Source organism: Phascolarctos cinereus, unplaced genomic scaffold (assembly GCF_003287225.1).
Source record: "Phascolarctos cinereus isolate Bilbo 61053 unplaced genomic scaffold, phaCin_HiC Scaffold_1;HRSCAF=81, whole genome shotgun sequence".
NCBI lineage: Eukaryota > Metazoa > Chordata > Mammalia > Diprotodontia > Phascolarctidae > Phascolarctos > Phascolarctos cinereus.
The window spans coordinates 41,576,491-41,592,412 of NW_027555514.1; the positions used below are offsets into that span (position 1 = coordinate 41,576,491).

The 15,922-nt window shown below is 39.5% G+C and overlaps 1 protein-coding gene across 3 annotated transcripts; it reads right to left on the minus strand.

Annotated features, from left to right (window-relative positions):
- Window positions 1–207: 207 nt before the first annotated feature.
- Window positions 208–10,193, minus strand: LOC110209090 (C-C chemokine receptor type 5-like). 3 transcript variants are annotated; one of them, XM_020987299.2, is made up of 4 exons: window positions 10,009–10,193; window positions 9,236–9,318; window positions 7,217–7,387; window positions 208–5,813 (listed from the first exon to the last, which is right to left on the minus strand). In XM_020987299.2, the coding sequence occupies exons 3-4, from the start codon at window positions 7,254–7,256 to the stop codon at window positions 4,753–4,755; spliced, it is 1,101 nt and encodes a 366-aa protein (XP_020842958.1). In that variant the 5' UTR covers window positions 7,257–7,387; window positions 9,236–9,318; window positions 10,009–10,193; the 3' UTR covers window positions 208–4,752. The 3 variants fall into 3 exon arrangements, with proteins under 3 accessions (XP_020842958.1, XP_020842959.1, XP_020842960.1); XM_020987300.2 differs by lacking the exon at window positions 7,217–7,387 and having other exon boundaries at window positions 10,009–10,186; XM_020987301.2 differs by lacking the exons at window positions 7,217–7,387; window positions 9,236–9,318 and having other exon boundaries at window positions 10,009–10,187.
- Between the last annotated feature and the right edge of the window lie 5,729 nt (window positions 10,194–15,922).

Here is a 15,922-nt window from a genome sequence, read left to right on the forward strand (position 1 = left end):
TTCAAGCCAAAAGATCTCTCCTTGTCCACCACTCCCTGCTCTCTCCCGCTTTAAGGGTACTTGAAGGCAGCAATTTGTCTTTGCTTTCGTATTTGTATTCCCGGGACTTAGCACAGTAGTCTACATTCATTCATTCAACTGCGTAACAAAATAAAAAGAGAGTGAGTCCATTTCACACAACATAACAACATAATTGAACATTTAAAATATTTTTGAGCTAAATTTATTTTTTTTATCATGATCAAAACAGAGAAACTGATTTGTTAGGAGAGTGCCAAGCTTTATTTAATACATCTTTCTTCAATATCCCCCAATCTTGTGCAATTAAAGTGGGAACCCCAAGTGGAAGCTTCAGTTTGGGTCTTACCAACAACCAGCCTGTGATACATGATTCTGATTCATGGTACACAATTCTGGAGTAAGGCAATTATGGCAGTTAGGGACACCAATTTGTCTGGAGGAAGAGTTTGGGTTAACTGTTCTGGGAAAGCCAAGTTCTGTGACAGAAGACACGTTCATAAAGGAGAACTTTTTATAACTCAGGATGATGTTATACTGTTTGGAGGCAACAAGTATTTTAATCAGCTTTGAATAATAATGATATAAGAGCTTCCATTATAAAGCACTTTAAAGTTTTATAAAGTGCTTTTCCATATATTATCTCCTGTGATTCTCACGTTGTTCTTTGAGGTAAATAGTTTATTATCATCATCATTTTGAAGATGAGGAAACTGAGGCTAGAGAGTGACGAGAGTGATGTAGTTTGCCCAAGATCATATTCAGTCCAGTACTAGAATCTAGATCTTTATTTTTTTTGGTGTCTATTATATATATGTCTCCCTATATATGTATATATACACACATAAACATATATAGTATACATTTATTTATATAGGTATATGTCTCTCTATCTATACATACACACATATATGTATTTGATGCTTTTTACATACACTATAATCATTTCCTAATAACTGCCTTCTTCCCCACTTCCCTACCCCTCAAGCCAGTAGAAACCTCTATTGCGACATCAAGAAAAAAAAAACTGTGAGAGAAAACCAACTGAGTCAGAAGCTTCCTCTCCCAACGGGTGACACATTTTTATACCCATAACCACTGTACTGAGAGAGTGGAAATATATCTTGTTGTCAGTTTTCTGAAGTCAAGATGAACTGAGGACTTCTAATTTTAAATTCAGAGTTCTTTCCCTTTCGGTGTGTTGGCTTTTATTATAGCAAAAATTTATCTTAGCCCTGTACTTACATACTTAGAGTTCTAAATTTTGTAGTTTTCAAATTGAATTTTGTGCCCTAGCTCAGAGACTGAATCAGAAAAGATTCTGAGCAAGGCAAAGAGAAGGTGGGGGGGTGGGGTAGAAAGAACTGTAAAAAACAACTTGAATATTAACTAGATTTTTTTTTCACGAGTTGTAGTCTCATGAGCCATATGTATTTTACCTTGACTTATTTATCCTTCCTTCCTCCCTTATCTTTTAAAGTTTTACTGATTTCCCTTTGTTTTTGCGCTAAGATCGTTTCCTATATATTCCTGTCCACCACTGAACCCTCCTTTATAACAACAACAAAACCCCAAACAAACAGCTAAATGAAACCAGTGCATCTAGTAACCCACTGTATGCCCTATTCTGTACCTAGAGACCCCCACCTGTCTCCTGAATGCAGAAAGGTAAGTTTCATGATCAGTTCTCCATTTCTCCCATTATTTCTGAGTGATGTTTGTCCACAAAGTCCACATTCAGACAATATGGGAAAATTCCTTGTTCATTTTTCCATGAGACAGACATAGAAATTTCAGTTCATTTAAGTAGCTTTGTTTTTAGTTGTCTCCTGGCAGGGTACCTATTTGACAAAATATCTGTTAAAGGAAAACATGTTTTCCAGTGTTATGTTTGAAGTTGTCATTATATGCCTTACATTTTCATATTCTACTAGTAATATTTCCTAACACAGGCTTAGAAAGGACTAATTTTCCAATTCTCAACCTTAGAATGGATTAGGCAGCAAGAGGGCACCATAATGCACAGAGTGCTGGGCGTGGAGTGAGAAAGACTTGAGTTCAAATATAGCTGAGACACTTAGTAGCTGTGTGACCCTGGGCAAATCACTTAACCACTGTTTGTCTCAGTTTCCTCATCTGTAAATGGGGATAATAATAGTACCCACCTTTGTGAGTTGTGGTGAGGATCAAATGAGTTTTTTGTGAAGTACCTTGTCAACCTTAAAGAGCTCTATAAATCGTAGCTGTTATTTTCTTGACAAAGTAGAAGAGATTGACATTATTTCCTTGCCCTTGAGTAATACTTAATCTGTAAAGGGAAAAAAATGATGTTCACTGACCAGGTTCCCTCATTAAACTTTAACTTCCAAACGCACTATTATTTAGATCATCTTGTGCACTTATTTCCTGTCCTTCCACTTAGGTGCTTCTGGCATGGATTCTGGCTTTAAATTGCCTTGCAGTTAATTAACTGATGGGAGACAATCATTTCACAGGATGCTAATGTAGGAAGGCATCCTGGTGTAGGAGAAAACAAAATCAAATAGGAGGCAGGGACCGGGGCTGGGTTCTAGTTGTAGTGACCTTGGGCAAGTCTCTACCCTCACCATGCCTCGGTTTCCTCTTCTGTAAAACATTCTTGGACTGCTAGGGTTGTTGATAGATCAGATGAGATAAAGGTAGAATATGGGTTTGAATCCTTGCTCTGCTACCCCAGCTTTTGCGCTAGGTAACTGTGTGATCAAAGGCAAAGCACTTGACTTCAATGAGCTTTAGCTTTCTCATCTGGAAAATGGGGATAATTCTTACAGCTCCTCATGAGGTTTGTTTGTTTGTTTTTTTTAATGGGGCTTCAATGAGATAATGTGTGTGGAGTCCATCATAAAACCTAAAATGGCTATAATGAACATCAACTATTTTCATTGTTGTTGTTGTTATTATTTCTCTGACCCTGGTCCAGTCACTTCATTTCTCTGGGCCCCTTCCCATATCTGTAAGATGAAGGGGTTGGTTGGATGGCCTCTAGATAGTGAGACACTTTACAACTCTGTATCTTATGTAAAATTACCTTTAAAGCAATATACAGCTGCACTAAGACTTTTGGGACCCCCCGTTTAAATGCCTCCTTAGGGTCTTGTGTTACTAGGTCCATGCGTCCAGTTGTACCCCTTAAGAAAGGCAGACAATGTTGTTAGGAAGATTTTGTTTTCTAAATGAAGTCATATCTAGATAAAGAAAAATCAAGTTCTAGAAAGCAAACCAGAGAGGCTTATCTTTTGAGTGGTGCTAACAATAATGTCAACTTTGGCCAACTGGGCTAACCAAGTATCTACGTTACATCCTGAGGATGCTTTAGGAAAAAACAAGCGTTACCATTTAATAATCACTTCAAGACAAAGCTGGAGGTTCCATATCCAGGACATTGTCTACATTTTTATATAGAAAAAAGGAGGTAAACATGAATAGGCCAATGCATTGAATCTGGGAAGTTGAATTATCCAACTTACTCTAGGAATCTTCAATCTTTAGGGTTTAAGAGCATGCCCATCTTCCTCTCTGGGCCTCAGTATTCTCAACTGGGAAATGGGGGATTTGGACTAGATGTTCTAAGGCTTCAGATCTCAATCTGTGATAGTGACCATGGCCTGGCCTATGACCTGTGACCATTTCTACACTGAACTTTTAAGTCATCAACCATTCTTCCTCTCATCTGACTAGATGCATCTTGGACTAGGCCCTTGCTGTTCCACTCCTCACCAGGCCACTGTTCCATTTCCATGCTGCCCTATACTTAACTTAAAAAAAAAGAATAGAGTGGAAACTCCTTGAAAGCAAGGAGGCAAGGATGTTTTCACTTGTATATCTGCATCCCCAGTAGCTAGTATATAGAAGGTGCATAATAGATGCTTAATGACTATATATATGTATATATATTTCCTATTTCATAAAATGATAACATTCCAAAAAGTTTTGGTTTCAGTCTTACATTTCATTTTAAGCACAGAAGCCATAGCAGGAATCTTTGGAACATGTGTATGTATGCATGTATGCTCACATGTGTGGATGTATATATATATATATATATATATATATATATATATATATATATATATGTGTGTGTGTGTGTGTGTGTGTGTGTGTGTGTGTGTGTGCGCGTATGTATATCTCATAACATATCATCCATGATATAAAAGAATCCATAAACCTGAATGTCTGGTATTCATTGTTCTAGTTGTCCCAATGCTAATGATCTAGCTTCTAGCACCTTTCTGATGACATGCTAAGACAGACAGTGTGTAACTCAGATACTGTATCTATCTATCTATCTATCTATCTATCTATCTATCTATCTATCTATCTGTCTATTCATCTCACACATATATACACATATATATCTACACATCCATATATGTATGTATATATATGGAAGTAGGGTTCAGGGTTGATTAGACTAAACAGGAGAGACACACAGGGATCCAGGCCATTCTGTTGTAACTCAGGAGAAATCACCTGATACTCAAGGAGTCTTCTGGTGCTATGTGATGATGTATTTATTGAAAAGTGGAAATATTAAGTTCAGTTCTGTACCTGGAGTCTGAATATTCTTGTGTTTCCTTGCCTTTTAGGGATCTCTGTTCTTGAATCTCCAAGATTTTCAGTTCCTGTCAAGACTTGTAGGACACATCCTTCCCCCCCGCCCTAGGCCATTTTTTAATGAAAAGAAAACAATCTTTTTTACAAACCAGCAGAGACTTCTTGCTCCCCAGTAGATGGAGTGTATGTTGAGCTCACTCGGTCAAGTGTCTCCCCATGGAAAATGGGGCAGTGTTTGCAGAAACGCCGGACAATGTATTTGCGGAAGAAAGTAGAGAGGTATCGTCTAAACTTTTCCCCAACAAAGGCATAAATCACTGGGTTGATACAGCAGTGAGTCATTCCAAGTGTCTCTGTCAATTGCATAGCTCGACCAAGGTTCTTGGAGCTATCACAATTATCTAGACCAAAGAAAACTTGGAATGTGCTCAAGAGAAGCACAATATTATAGGGGGCCCAGAAGAGAAAGTAAACGATCATAATCACAAAGATTAACCTCACTGCCTTATGTTTCTTCTTCTCGTTCCGACACCTCAGCAATGTTTTTATGATTCCCGAGTAGCAGATGATCATAATAAAGAGGGGTAACACTAACCCCAAAATATTCATCTTTAGAGTTTGGAAGTTCTTCCAGACAGTGGACTGATCTGATGGGAAATGAGGACTGCAGGTGTGTTGCATGCCTTCCTTTTGAGATTTGGTGAAGATGATTGCCGGGAGAGAGGCAAACCCAGCCACCACCCAGGTGATGACACTTGTCAAAATGCCAAAGGTGACAGTCCTAGCTTTCAGAGCAAACACGGCATGGACAATGGCCAGGTACCGATCGATGGTCAGGAGGATGATGAAGAAGACGCCTCCAAAGAAACCCATGTGATAGAATCCTGTCAGCACCTTACATAGGACATCCCCGAAGATCCACTGGTCTGCAGCATAGTGAGCCCAAAATGGGAGGGTGACAATGAAAAGTAAATCAGAGATGGCCAGATTGAGCAGATAGATGTCAGTCATGCTTTTCAGCTTTTTACATCTTATCAAGATGAGAAAAACTAGGGCATTGCCCACAAAGCCAAAAATGAACACCAGGGAGTAGAGTGGGGGGAGAAGCCATGATGCTGTCTGTTTCACGTCAAAGTTTTGGCAGGGAGCTTTGTAATCATAGTAGAATGGTAAGGTGGTTGACTCGTCCATTTTGGTCTGTCCTGTGAATGGAAAAAAAACGTGCCATTCCTTCAGTACAGTATCACCAGGAATCACAAGATTATAAATTTAGAGCTAGTAGAGACCTTGGAGATCATCTAGTTCAACCCCCTTGTTTTATAGATGAGGAATCTGTGGTCAGAAAGGTTAATTAAGTTACTTACTCAAGGTTAAGTAGGTACTGACTTAGGCATGATTTGAACCCATTTCTCTTTACTTCAAATTTATTGCTCTTTCCCCTAGAGTGAGCTGCCTCTCAAGTAGTCTATGAGAGATGCATAAAATCAATCAATCAATCAACCAATGATATTTATTGTTTACTGTATCACAGGCATTGTACGTGTATCAGTACATATTCATGATGGCATTGATGGTGGTGTTCTTTATCTATGAGGAGGATGCTTCTGACCCATCGTCTGGGCTCTAGCATTTATAGAGTTGCTCTTAGGTTTATAAAGCAGAATATGTAAGTGATCAGATTTGGTCATCACAATGACCCTGTAAGGGAGTTGCTCTTGCTAGTACCCATTTCACAGATGTGGCAAATCAGTTTGACAGATTCACACTCAGGCTTCCTAACTCCAAGTTCAGTACGGTGTCATCCAGATGCCTCTTGTGATGATTGGAACATGGTCTTTTAGGCATTCTCCCCCCCCCCAAGCAATAATTGATTTGTACCTTTCCGCTCCATTCCTCTTGTGACCATATGCAGATTTCATAAATGTTAAATTTCACATATGGCAATTAGTTTCAGCAAATTCTTTTATCTACATGGTATAACAGAAAGAATGTTGTACTGGGGAATCAGAGGGCATGCCTTCAGTCCCAGATCTGCCGCTTGCACACCAGATTATCTTAAGGAAGTAACTGTACATTTCTGAGACAAAGTTTATTGTCATTGTTGAGTCATTTCAGTTGTCTCTGACTCTTTGTGATCCCATTTGAGGTTTTCTTGGCAAAGATACTGCAGTGGTTTGCCTTTTCCTTTTCCAGCTCATTTTACAGATGAGGAAACTGAGGCAAACAGGGTTAAGTGACTTGCCTGAGGTAATACAGCTAGTAAGTGTCTGAGGCCAGGACAAAGCTTACTCACTTGTAAAATGAGGGCCTTAGTTTAGATTATATCCAAAGTCCTTCCTAACTCTACCTCTGCTGAAGGTAGAAAGCCAGACGTGAAATATTCAGCTCAGTAAATAGAAGGGCAAACAGATGCAAAATATATGGATTTGGTCATTGTTCTTCCCTTTTGCAGGTAGCTATAGCTTTTAGTCTGTAGCCTTTAATACGTGTGTATCTGTGGGCACAGATTGGCTGCATCAATCAAGCTCGTAGGCTGTATTGCAGCCAAAGGGTCAAGAGTGAACAAGGGCACTGGATGCCTTAGAGAGCATCTTAGGGGAGTTACCATGGAGATGCCTTCTTTGCCTTTCCCCTTGTGATGGCATTCTTCCTTGGCTTTGGGGTACTCCAGAAAGACTACTGAGATCAGAAGTAAAGTGGAGTGTTCCTTATTTTTTGATGTGGGTGGAGAATTTCACTTTCCCTTTAGAATTACATGAAGTAGAGATAGCAGAACCTGTTGAAGGTCGAGGGTGGGAGAGGTAAGCAAAAGTGAATTGGATTAATTAAATTAATGAAGTAGATAGTGCTTCCTGTGTTGCATTAGGTGAAGCTCATTATTTTGGGTGGGAGAGGGGTTAGTCTAAATTGTGATTTCATCAGAGAAGAGACTCCCAATGAGAAAATGCCTTCCACTGATCCAGATCAACATCTCATCTTTAACTTAAAATCTTTTTGGGGGGGGAGCAAGCACTGGGAAGTTAAGTGACTTGCCCAGGGTCACACAGCTAGTATACATTAAAGGCAGGGCTTGAACCCAGGTCTTCCAGAATACAAGGCCAATTCTTTCTACACTAAGTCCCACTGACTTTTATAAAGTTTATAGAGATAGTGTCTGGAGCTATGATTTCATTGGCCTGGAGATTTTTTTTTTTTGGTGAGGCAATTGGGGTTAAGTGACTTGCCCAGAAACACACAGCTAGTGAGTGTTATGTGCCTGAGGCCGGATTTGAACTCAGGTCCTCCTGACTCCAGGGCCAGTGCTCTATCCATTGCGCCACCTAGCTGCCCCCATGGAGAACTTCTGAATGAAAATTCCTTCTATCAATGCATAGCTCACTTTCCAAGAACTTTGAGGGTTGAAGTGACTTGCCCATGGTCACACAGTCACAGCACGTCTGACACAGTGTGTGTCAGAGGGAAAACTTTAACTCAGGTCAAGCTGTGGCTCTTAGAAAGCTTGTAGGTATCAGGTATGGTGCAAATTGTCCTTAACTAGCCAAGAGGGCAGCTAAGTGGCACAGTGCATAGAGTGCAGAACCTGGAGTCAGGAAGACTCATCTTCCTGAGTGCAAATCTGTCCTGGGACACTTCCTAGCTGTGTGACCTTAGGCAAGTCACTTCACCCTGTTTGCCACAGTTTCCTCCTCTGTAAAATAAACTGGAGAAGGAAATGGCAAACCACTCCAGTATCTTTGCCAAGAAAACCCCAAATGGGGTCACAGAGAGTCACACAACTGAACAAAAACAACAATGACGAGCAGAAGCCAACATTCCCACAGCTTTGCAAGCTCTAAAACCTGGACTTTCTGCAAATTATTAAGCCTTCAGGTCAAAGGATCAGTGCATCATAGATTTAGAGATAGAAAGGACCTTACATTCCAGCTGAGCTCACTTTCTAGATAGGGAAACTGAGACTCCAGAGAAATGGATTGACTTTTTTTTACATAACATAGTTCCTTTAGCATCAACAGCTGAAATAATTACCTTAATCAGAGGGAGAACTGTGACTCCCTCAAAGTCCAGTCACAAGCTCTTTTTATATTAGTCATAGCATGAAGAACTGAATTAAAATCCTTTCCCTGATGCGTATTGATTATGAGACCCTGGACAAATCACTTAAACTCTCAGACTTCTAGAAAGTGAGCTCTGCATTGATAGAAGCAATTCTCTCATTCAGAAGTTCGTGAGGCTAATGAAATCACAGCCCTGGACCCTATGTCTGTCCCATAATAGAAAGCAAAAGTTATCCTTTTTGGTGGCACAGATCCTTTGGGCAGGCAGGGGAAGCCTTCGGACCCCTTTGTAGAATGTTTTTAAATGCACAAAATCAAATACATAGGCTTGTCAAAGCAATCAATTATATTGAAATACAGTTATCAAAATATTTTTCCATCCAAATTCATGGACTGCCTGAAACCTATCTAGGGACCCAATACCAGGTCAAGAACCCCTGACTGAAAGCCATGCAAGAAGTAAATTCTTGCAGAAAAGGGAGCTTTCGATGCTGTTTGCACTGGACTAAGCAGATATGTTGGAATGTCATGTGAGGTTTAAATACTATCTTAAATGAAAAAACTCTCACCTTCCAACAATGTTCCTCAGGAGGTGGATGAATCACAGTATTTCAGAAGCCATCTAGTCCAAGCCACACCTAAATAAGAATCCCTAACAGGAGAAGAAATGTCATGAGTCAGGTGCCTGTACTGTTGTGTAAGTAGAATCTTAGCAGGAGAAGGACATTTCCTTCCATGGTGGACATTTTCAGCACATGACTTTAATCCATCTCTTCTTTCACTGGTGTGGAAGAGAGAGAAGCTGGATAATATGAGGATGGAGCAAGGAGAGGAGGGAGGAAGGTTTATTCTGCATAATTTGGGGATAAATTTCAGTCCCCTTTATGTTTTTTCAGCAAAAACTTCTCTCTCACTTAACCCCTGAGGGGAATTCCCATTTTCCCCCTTTCTTGATGCCTGGGTTTATAGTCAGAGCAACCTGGATTTGAATCCTGGCACTGTCACCTGTATGACTTTGGGTTTGTCATGTCACTCTCTGGACCTCAGTTTCCTCATATGGAAAATAAAGGCATTGGACTAGGTCATCTCTCAGATGGCTTCCAGCTGAAAATCCCATTTGCAACTATGCCTCTCAAAATTATCCAGCAATAAATAACAATGGTCCAGGGAAAAGCACTTTGCCCTCATCTTGCTGATTGTTTTCAGAGCTAAATGCCACCCAAATATAAATTCACAATGCATTTGCAATGGGATGCTCATAATAACCTCCCTTCTGACTCCCTTTTAGAGAAATAAGCATGGTACCAAATACATAAATGAGAAGAAAAAATCCACAACTCACCAATAGACAGTATTCTCCAGAAGGCACAAAAGTTTTAACCTTCTCATAGACCTTGCTGTGAAAATCAGTAGATAAAGCTTGGTGTGCAAAAGTAGGAAATAACATTTCCTGAAGAAAAAAAAAAAGAGGGCGGGGATATACTGAACACGTATATGTAGTATAGAATTGACCAAACTTCCCCCCCCCCAACTCACACAAATCCTCAAACTGAAGTGCCATAGTTCTTCTTCTCCTTGTTCCAGCACTCAGATAGAATGTATCTGTTGAAATCTTATTTCGCAATCCTGGATTTGAGTTAGGCACACCCTGGTATGTGGCTCACGATCCTACAATTCTCTTTATTTTACAAGTCTAGAAGCCTCCCCAGATATGATAAAGCATATCTCCTCTGCCCAATGTCTGGCAATGAATGGTACCAGTGATCCCTAGTGATGCACCCACAGTAAACATTTAGTTGCAATTGGGTGAGATAGGTAGACCCAGTCTCAAAACAAAGCTAAAAAAGAGAGAGTACCTAGCTAATGAATCCCAAAGGAAGAATCAAGACACAAACTTTGTAGGTTACCATTAAAAGCCTTATTTTACAGATGGCCTGGCACATGGTAGGCAATTAATAAATGTTTCAAAGTGACTGAATGGGGAAACAAAAAAAGAAGAGGGAGACTTCAGACTATCAGTGGCAGAGCTAAAAACTCCAAAGCTGAGATTAGCCATGTCCTCCTAGATACTTCAGTGACTCTTCACTGAGCTAGGACCTGTTCTTTACCAAGAAATATAGTACAGAAAACTGTGTCATGGTAAGAAAGTACTGCAGTCAAGGATGGGAAGAAAGGAGTTGTACTTCGATTTTTTAAAAATTTATTTAATATTTTATTTTCTTCCAGTTACATGTAAAAACAATTTTAGTATTCATTTTTAAACTTTAAGTTCCAAATTCTCTTCCTTCCTCCCTCATCATCCTCCCTCATTGAGAAGGCAAGCAATTCAATGTGTTATACATGTGTAGTCATGCAAAACATTTTCATATTAGTCATGTTGTGAAAGAAAACATAGACCCAAAAAAAACCCTCAAGAAAAATAAAGTTAAAAAAAGGATGCTTCAATCTGTATTCAGTCACTATCAGTTCTTTCTCTGGGGATGGAGAGCATTTTTCATCATAAGGCCTTCAGAGCTGTCTTGGATCATTGTATTGCTGAGAATAGTTAAGTCATTAACAGCTGATCATCTTACAGTATTGCTATTACTTTGTACACAGTACATTTCACTTTGCATCAACTCATGTAAGTCTTTCCAGGTTTTTCTGAAAGCATCCTGCTCATCATAATCACATACCACAATGTATTCATCCATTCCCCAATTGATGGGCATCCCCTCCATTTCCAATTCTTTGCCACCAGAAAAGAGCTACTATAAATATTTTTGTACATGTGTGTCCTTTTCCTTTTTGGTTTTTTTTTTTTATCTCTTTTGGGATATAGACCTAGTAGTGGTGTTGCTAAGTCAAAGGGGATGCATGGTTTTATAGCCCTTTGGGCATAGTTCCAAATTGCTCTTCAGAGTGGTTGAATCAGTTCACAACTCCACCAACAATGCATTAATGTCTCATTTTTCCCACATCTCCAACATTTGTCATTTATCTTTTCTGTCCTATTAGCCAGTCTAATAGGTATGAAGTAGTACCTCAGAATTGTTTTAATTTGCGTTTCTCCAATCAATAAGTGAGTTACGGTATTTTTTAAAATATGGCTATAGATAGTTTTGATGACTTCATCTAGAAACTGTTCAAATCTTCTGATCATTTATCAGTTGGGGAATGGCTCTTATTTTTATAAATTTGACTTGGTTCTCTATAAGTTTGAGAAATGAGGCCTTTATTGGAGAAACTTGCTTCAAATTTTTTTCACAGTTACTATTGCTAACGGTATTTCCTTCCATTTTATCCCTTCCCCCATTTATTCTATTCTCTTTCTCCTTTCACCCTGTCCCTCCTCAAAAGTGCTTTGCTTCTGACTACTCCCTCCCCCAGTCTGCCCTCTCTTCTATCACCCCCTTCTCTTATCCCCTTCCCCTCCTACTTTCCTGTAGGGTAAGAGATTTCTATACCCAATTGAGTGTGTGTGTTATTCCCTCTTTGAGCCAATTCTGATGAGAGTAAGGTTCACTCACTCTCCTCCCCTCCCCTCCCTTCCACTCCACTGTAAAAGCTTTTTCTTTCCTCTTTTATATGAGATAATTTACCCGATTCTACTGCTTCCTTTCCCTTTCTCCCAGTACATTTCTCTCACTCTTTTTTTTTAACCTATCATCCCTTCATATTCCCTGTGCCCGCTGTCTATACTTCTTCTAACTGCCCTAATAGTGAAAAAGGTCTAATGAATTACAAGCATCATTGTCTCATGTAGGAATGTAAACAATTTAACCTTGTTAAGTCCCTTATGATTCCCTTTCTTGTTTACTTTTTTATGTTTCTCTTGAGTCTTGTACTTGAAAGTCAAATTTTCTATTCAGCTCTGGTCTTTTCATCAAGAATGTATGAAAGTTCTCTATTTTATTGAATATCCATTTTTCCTCCTGAAAGATTATACTCAGTTTTGCCAGGTAGGTGGTTGTAATCCTAGCTCCTTTGCCTTTCAGAATATCATATTACAAACTTTCTAATCTTTTAATGTAGAAGCTGATAAATCTTACGTTATCCTGATTGTGGCTCCATGATATTTGAGTTACTTCTTTCTGTCCGCTTGCAATATTTTTTCCTTGACCTGGGAGCTCTGGGATTTGACTATAATATTCCTGGGAGTTTTCATTTTGGGATCTCTTTCAGGAGGTAGGTTGGTGCATCCTTTCCATTTGTATTTTACCCTCTGGTTCTAGAATATCAGAGCCATTTTCCTTGATAATTTCTTGAAAGGTGATGTCTAGGCCCTTTTTTTTTGTTTGATCATGGCTTTCAGGTAGTCCAAAAATTTTTAAATTATCTCTCCTGGATCTATTTTCCAGGTCATTGCTTTTCCAATGAGATATTTCACACTGTCTTCTATTTTTTCATCTTTTCATTTTGTTTTATTGTTTCTTGATTTCTCATAAAGTCATTAGCTTCCATTTGCTCAATTCTAATTTTTAAGGAATTATTTTCTTCAGTGAACTTTTGAATCTCCTTTTTCCAATTCTACTTTTTAAGGAGTTTTTTTTCTTCAGTGAATTTTCTTTCAGTGAACTAAAAAATACTCATTTTCCATTTGGCCAATTCTGCTTTTAAGGCATTCTTCTCCTCATTGTCTTTTTGTACCTCTTTTACCATTTGGCCTAGTCTGTTTTTAAAGGTGTTATTTTCTTCAGGTTTTTTTTTGTGCCTCTTTTGCCAAAGCTGTTGACTCATTTTTCATCATCTTCTTGCATCACTCTCATTTCTCATCCTAATTTTTCCTCTACTTCTCTTACTTGATTTTCAAAATCCTTTTTGAGGTCTTCTATGACCTGAGGCCAATTCATATTTTTCTTGGAGCCTTTGGATGTTGGAGCTTTGACTTTATTTTATTTTGTTTTTTACGGCAATTGGGGTTAAGTGACTTGCCCAAGATCACACAGATGGTAAGTGTCAAGTGTTTGGTCTAAGGCTGGATTTGAACTCAGGTCCTCCTGACTTCAGGGCTAGTGCTCTATCCACTGCACCACCTAGCTGCCCCCTGTGCCCCCTAGCTGCTCCCTAAGGAGCTTTGACTTTGTTATCGTCTTTTGAGCATGTATTTTGATCTTCCTTGTCATCATACTAATTTCCTATGGATAGAATTTTTTTTGTTGTTATTTGCTCATTTTCTCAGCCTATTTCTTGACTTTTTACTCTTTGCTAAAGTGGGGCTCTGCTTCTGGGGTGGAGGGCACACTATCCCAAGCTTCAGGGGTTTATGTGCAGCTGTTTTCAGAGATACTTCTAGGTATTTTCAGTTCTTCCAAGGTGGTATGATCTAAGGAGAGGTGTTTTATTACTCCTCTGGTCTGTGGTCTGGTCTGTGAGCGACCACAAGCACTTTTTTCTGCCCTCTAAGTGTGACAATGGTCCCTACCCACTTGCTGCCACAAGCTCTGATGTGCTGGTACTCCTCCTTGCCCTGGGACTGCCACCTAGGACTGTGACCTGGCTCTGAATGTGGGCAAAGCAACAGAGTCCTGCCTCAGTGCTAGCAAAGAGACTACTGACTCCTTCTGACTAGTTGTTTGACTTCCTTACAGTATGTGGGCTGAAAGCTCTGGAACCAGCTGCTGCCACTGCTGATTCAGTGGCTCCCATAGTGTGCTCTGGGTTTGCTGGGGCCAAGGCTGTGCTGGCCTGGCCTGTTCTGGACTGTGCTCCACTTTCACCCAGGTGTGACAAACCTTTCCTACCAACCTTCCAAGTTGTCTTTGGCTGGAAAATTATTTCACCCCACCCTTTTGTGGGTTCTGCTGTTCCAGGAATTGTTTTATGGTATTATTTAAAGGTGCTTGGAGGGGTTTTCGGGAGATCTCAGGTAAATAGCTGCCTTTTCTCTGCCATCTTGGCTCCACCCCACCCAAAGTGTTGTACTTTTAGTCTCTAGGAAGTCTAGCAGTCTTAGTTCATGTAAGTGAGCCATCTTAGGATCATGGTGTTGGAGCTGGGAGGAACTTTACAAGCTGCCTGGTCCAAACCCCTCATTTCACAGATGAAGAAATTGAGTTTAAGAGAGATTGAGTGATTTGGCCATGAACTCACAGCTCATAAGTGAAGTGAAGTGTCAACTACAGGGTTTGAACCCAAGCCTGCCTGACTCCCCAAATGGCCCTTTTATGTACTTACTTGCCACTGATCCTTTTCACTGATTCTCTTAGAAAAGTAAAGATATGTTTACTTTCAACCAAGATAAACTCTTGCCACCTAAAAACTAAATGGACCAAAATCCTTACTTTTTAGAATGGGCTGGGAGGTAGGTATCTGTGGCTTTTTGGTTCACATGCTTCCTTTGACCTAGTTAACAAAGTTCAGTGTAAGTTCTAGGATTTTAAACATTCTTTTTTGTTTGAAAATAAAGTGCAGGACCCATTGGGCCTTCATCATTTCTATGAAAGGTACCCCCCAACCATAAAAAAGAAAATGAATGATTGATTCATCAAGATGCTCGGACTTAGCTTCTCTGGGACTCTAGTTGCTTTGTTCTGGACATAGACACACACATATACCCACATAATTCAACTCTCCAACAGAGGCACATGTACACATATGCGCATGCACACAAGTGCCTCAACCCCACCACTACCAAAAACCACATTTTATCTATATTGGAGCAGATTTCCTCAGACAAGCTGGCTCAGGCTTAGCAAATAACTCCATGAAAGGAAACTTTCCAGGAAATGGCTCACAAAGTCCTCCCTCAGTCCTCCAATCAAGAACAAACAAGGAAATGAAAAGGAGATAAAAAATATTATCTCTGATTTTGGAAAAAAAAGAGTCAAAGATTTTGTCCAAAGATAGGGAGCTGACATCTGTCTGCCAATAAAGGCAAACACCTAACAGTGGGAAGGAAAAGAAATCAACTTTTCTTTTTTTGTTTTTGCAGATTTTTCAAAGTACTGCATTGAGTAACCGTTAACAAACATGTTCAAATAAACAATTTGTTTTGTTTTTGCAGATTAAAAAAATACTGCATTGAGTAACCATCAACAAAGACATTCGATAAAGTACAATTTTAAAATAAAATCCGAAGTAAAATTATAAATTATAGTTAATACAAGAAAGATCAAACTGGGTAACTTTTACTCTCTCTGTCAACCTAGATGCGTTCATCTATTGACTTACAAGAGAGGCCTTAGGGAATTGTCTGAAGCACATAAAAGTTAAATGACCTGTCCAGGGTCACCCAGCTAGAATTTGTCAGAGGTGCAATTACAACCCAGACCTTC

Excerpts from the sequence above, each read along its gene's own strand:
- LOC110209090 (XM_020987299.2), bottom strand. The coding sequence starts at position 7,256 with ATGCCATCACAAGGGGAAAGGCAAAGAAGGCATCTCCATG. Across the intron at positions 5,814-7,216 it reads GCAAAGAAGGCATCTCCATG|GACAGACCAAAATGGACGAG; the intron begins GTAACTCCCCTA and ends TTCCATTCACAG.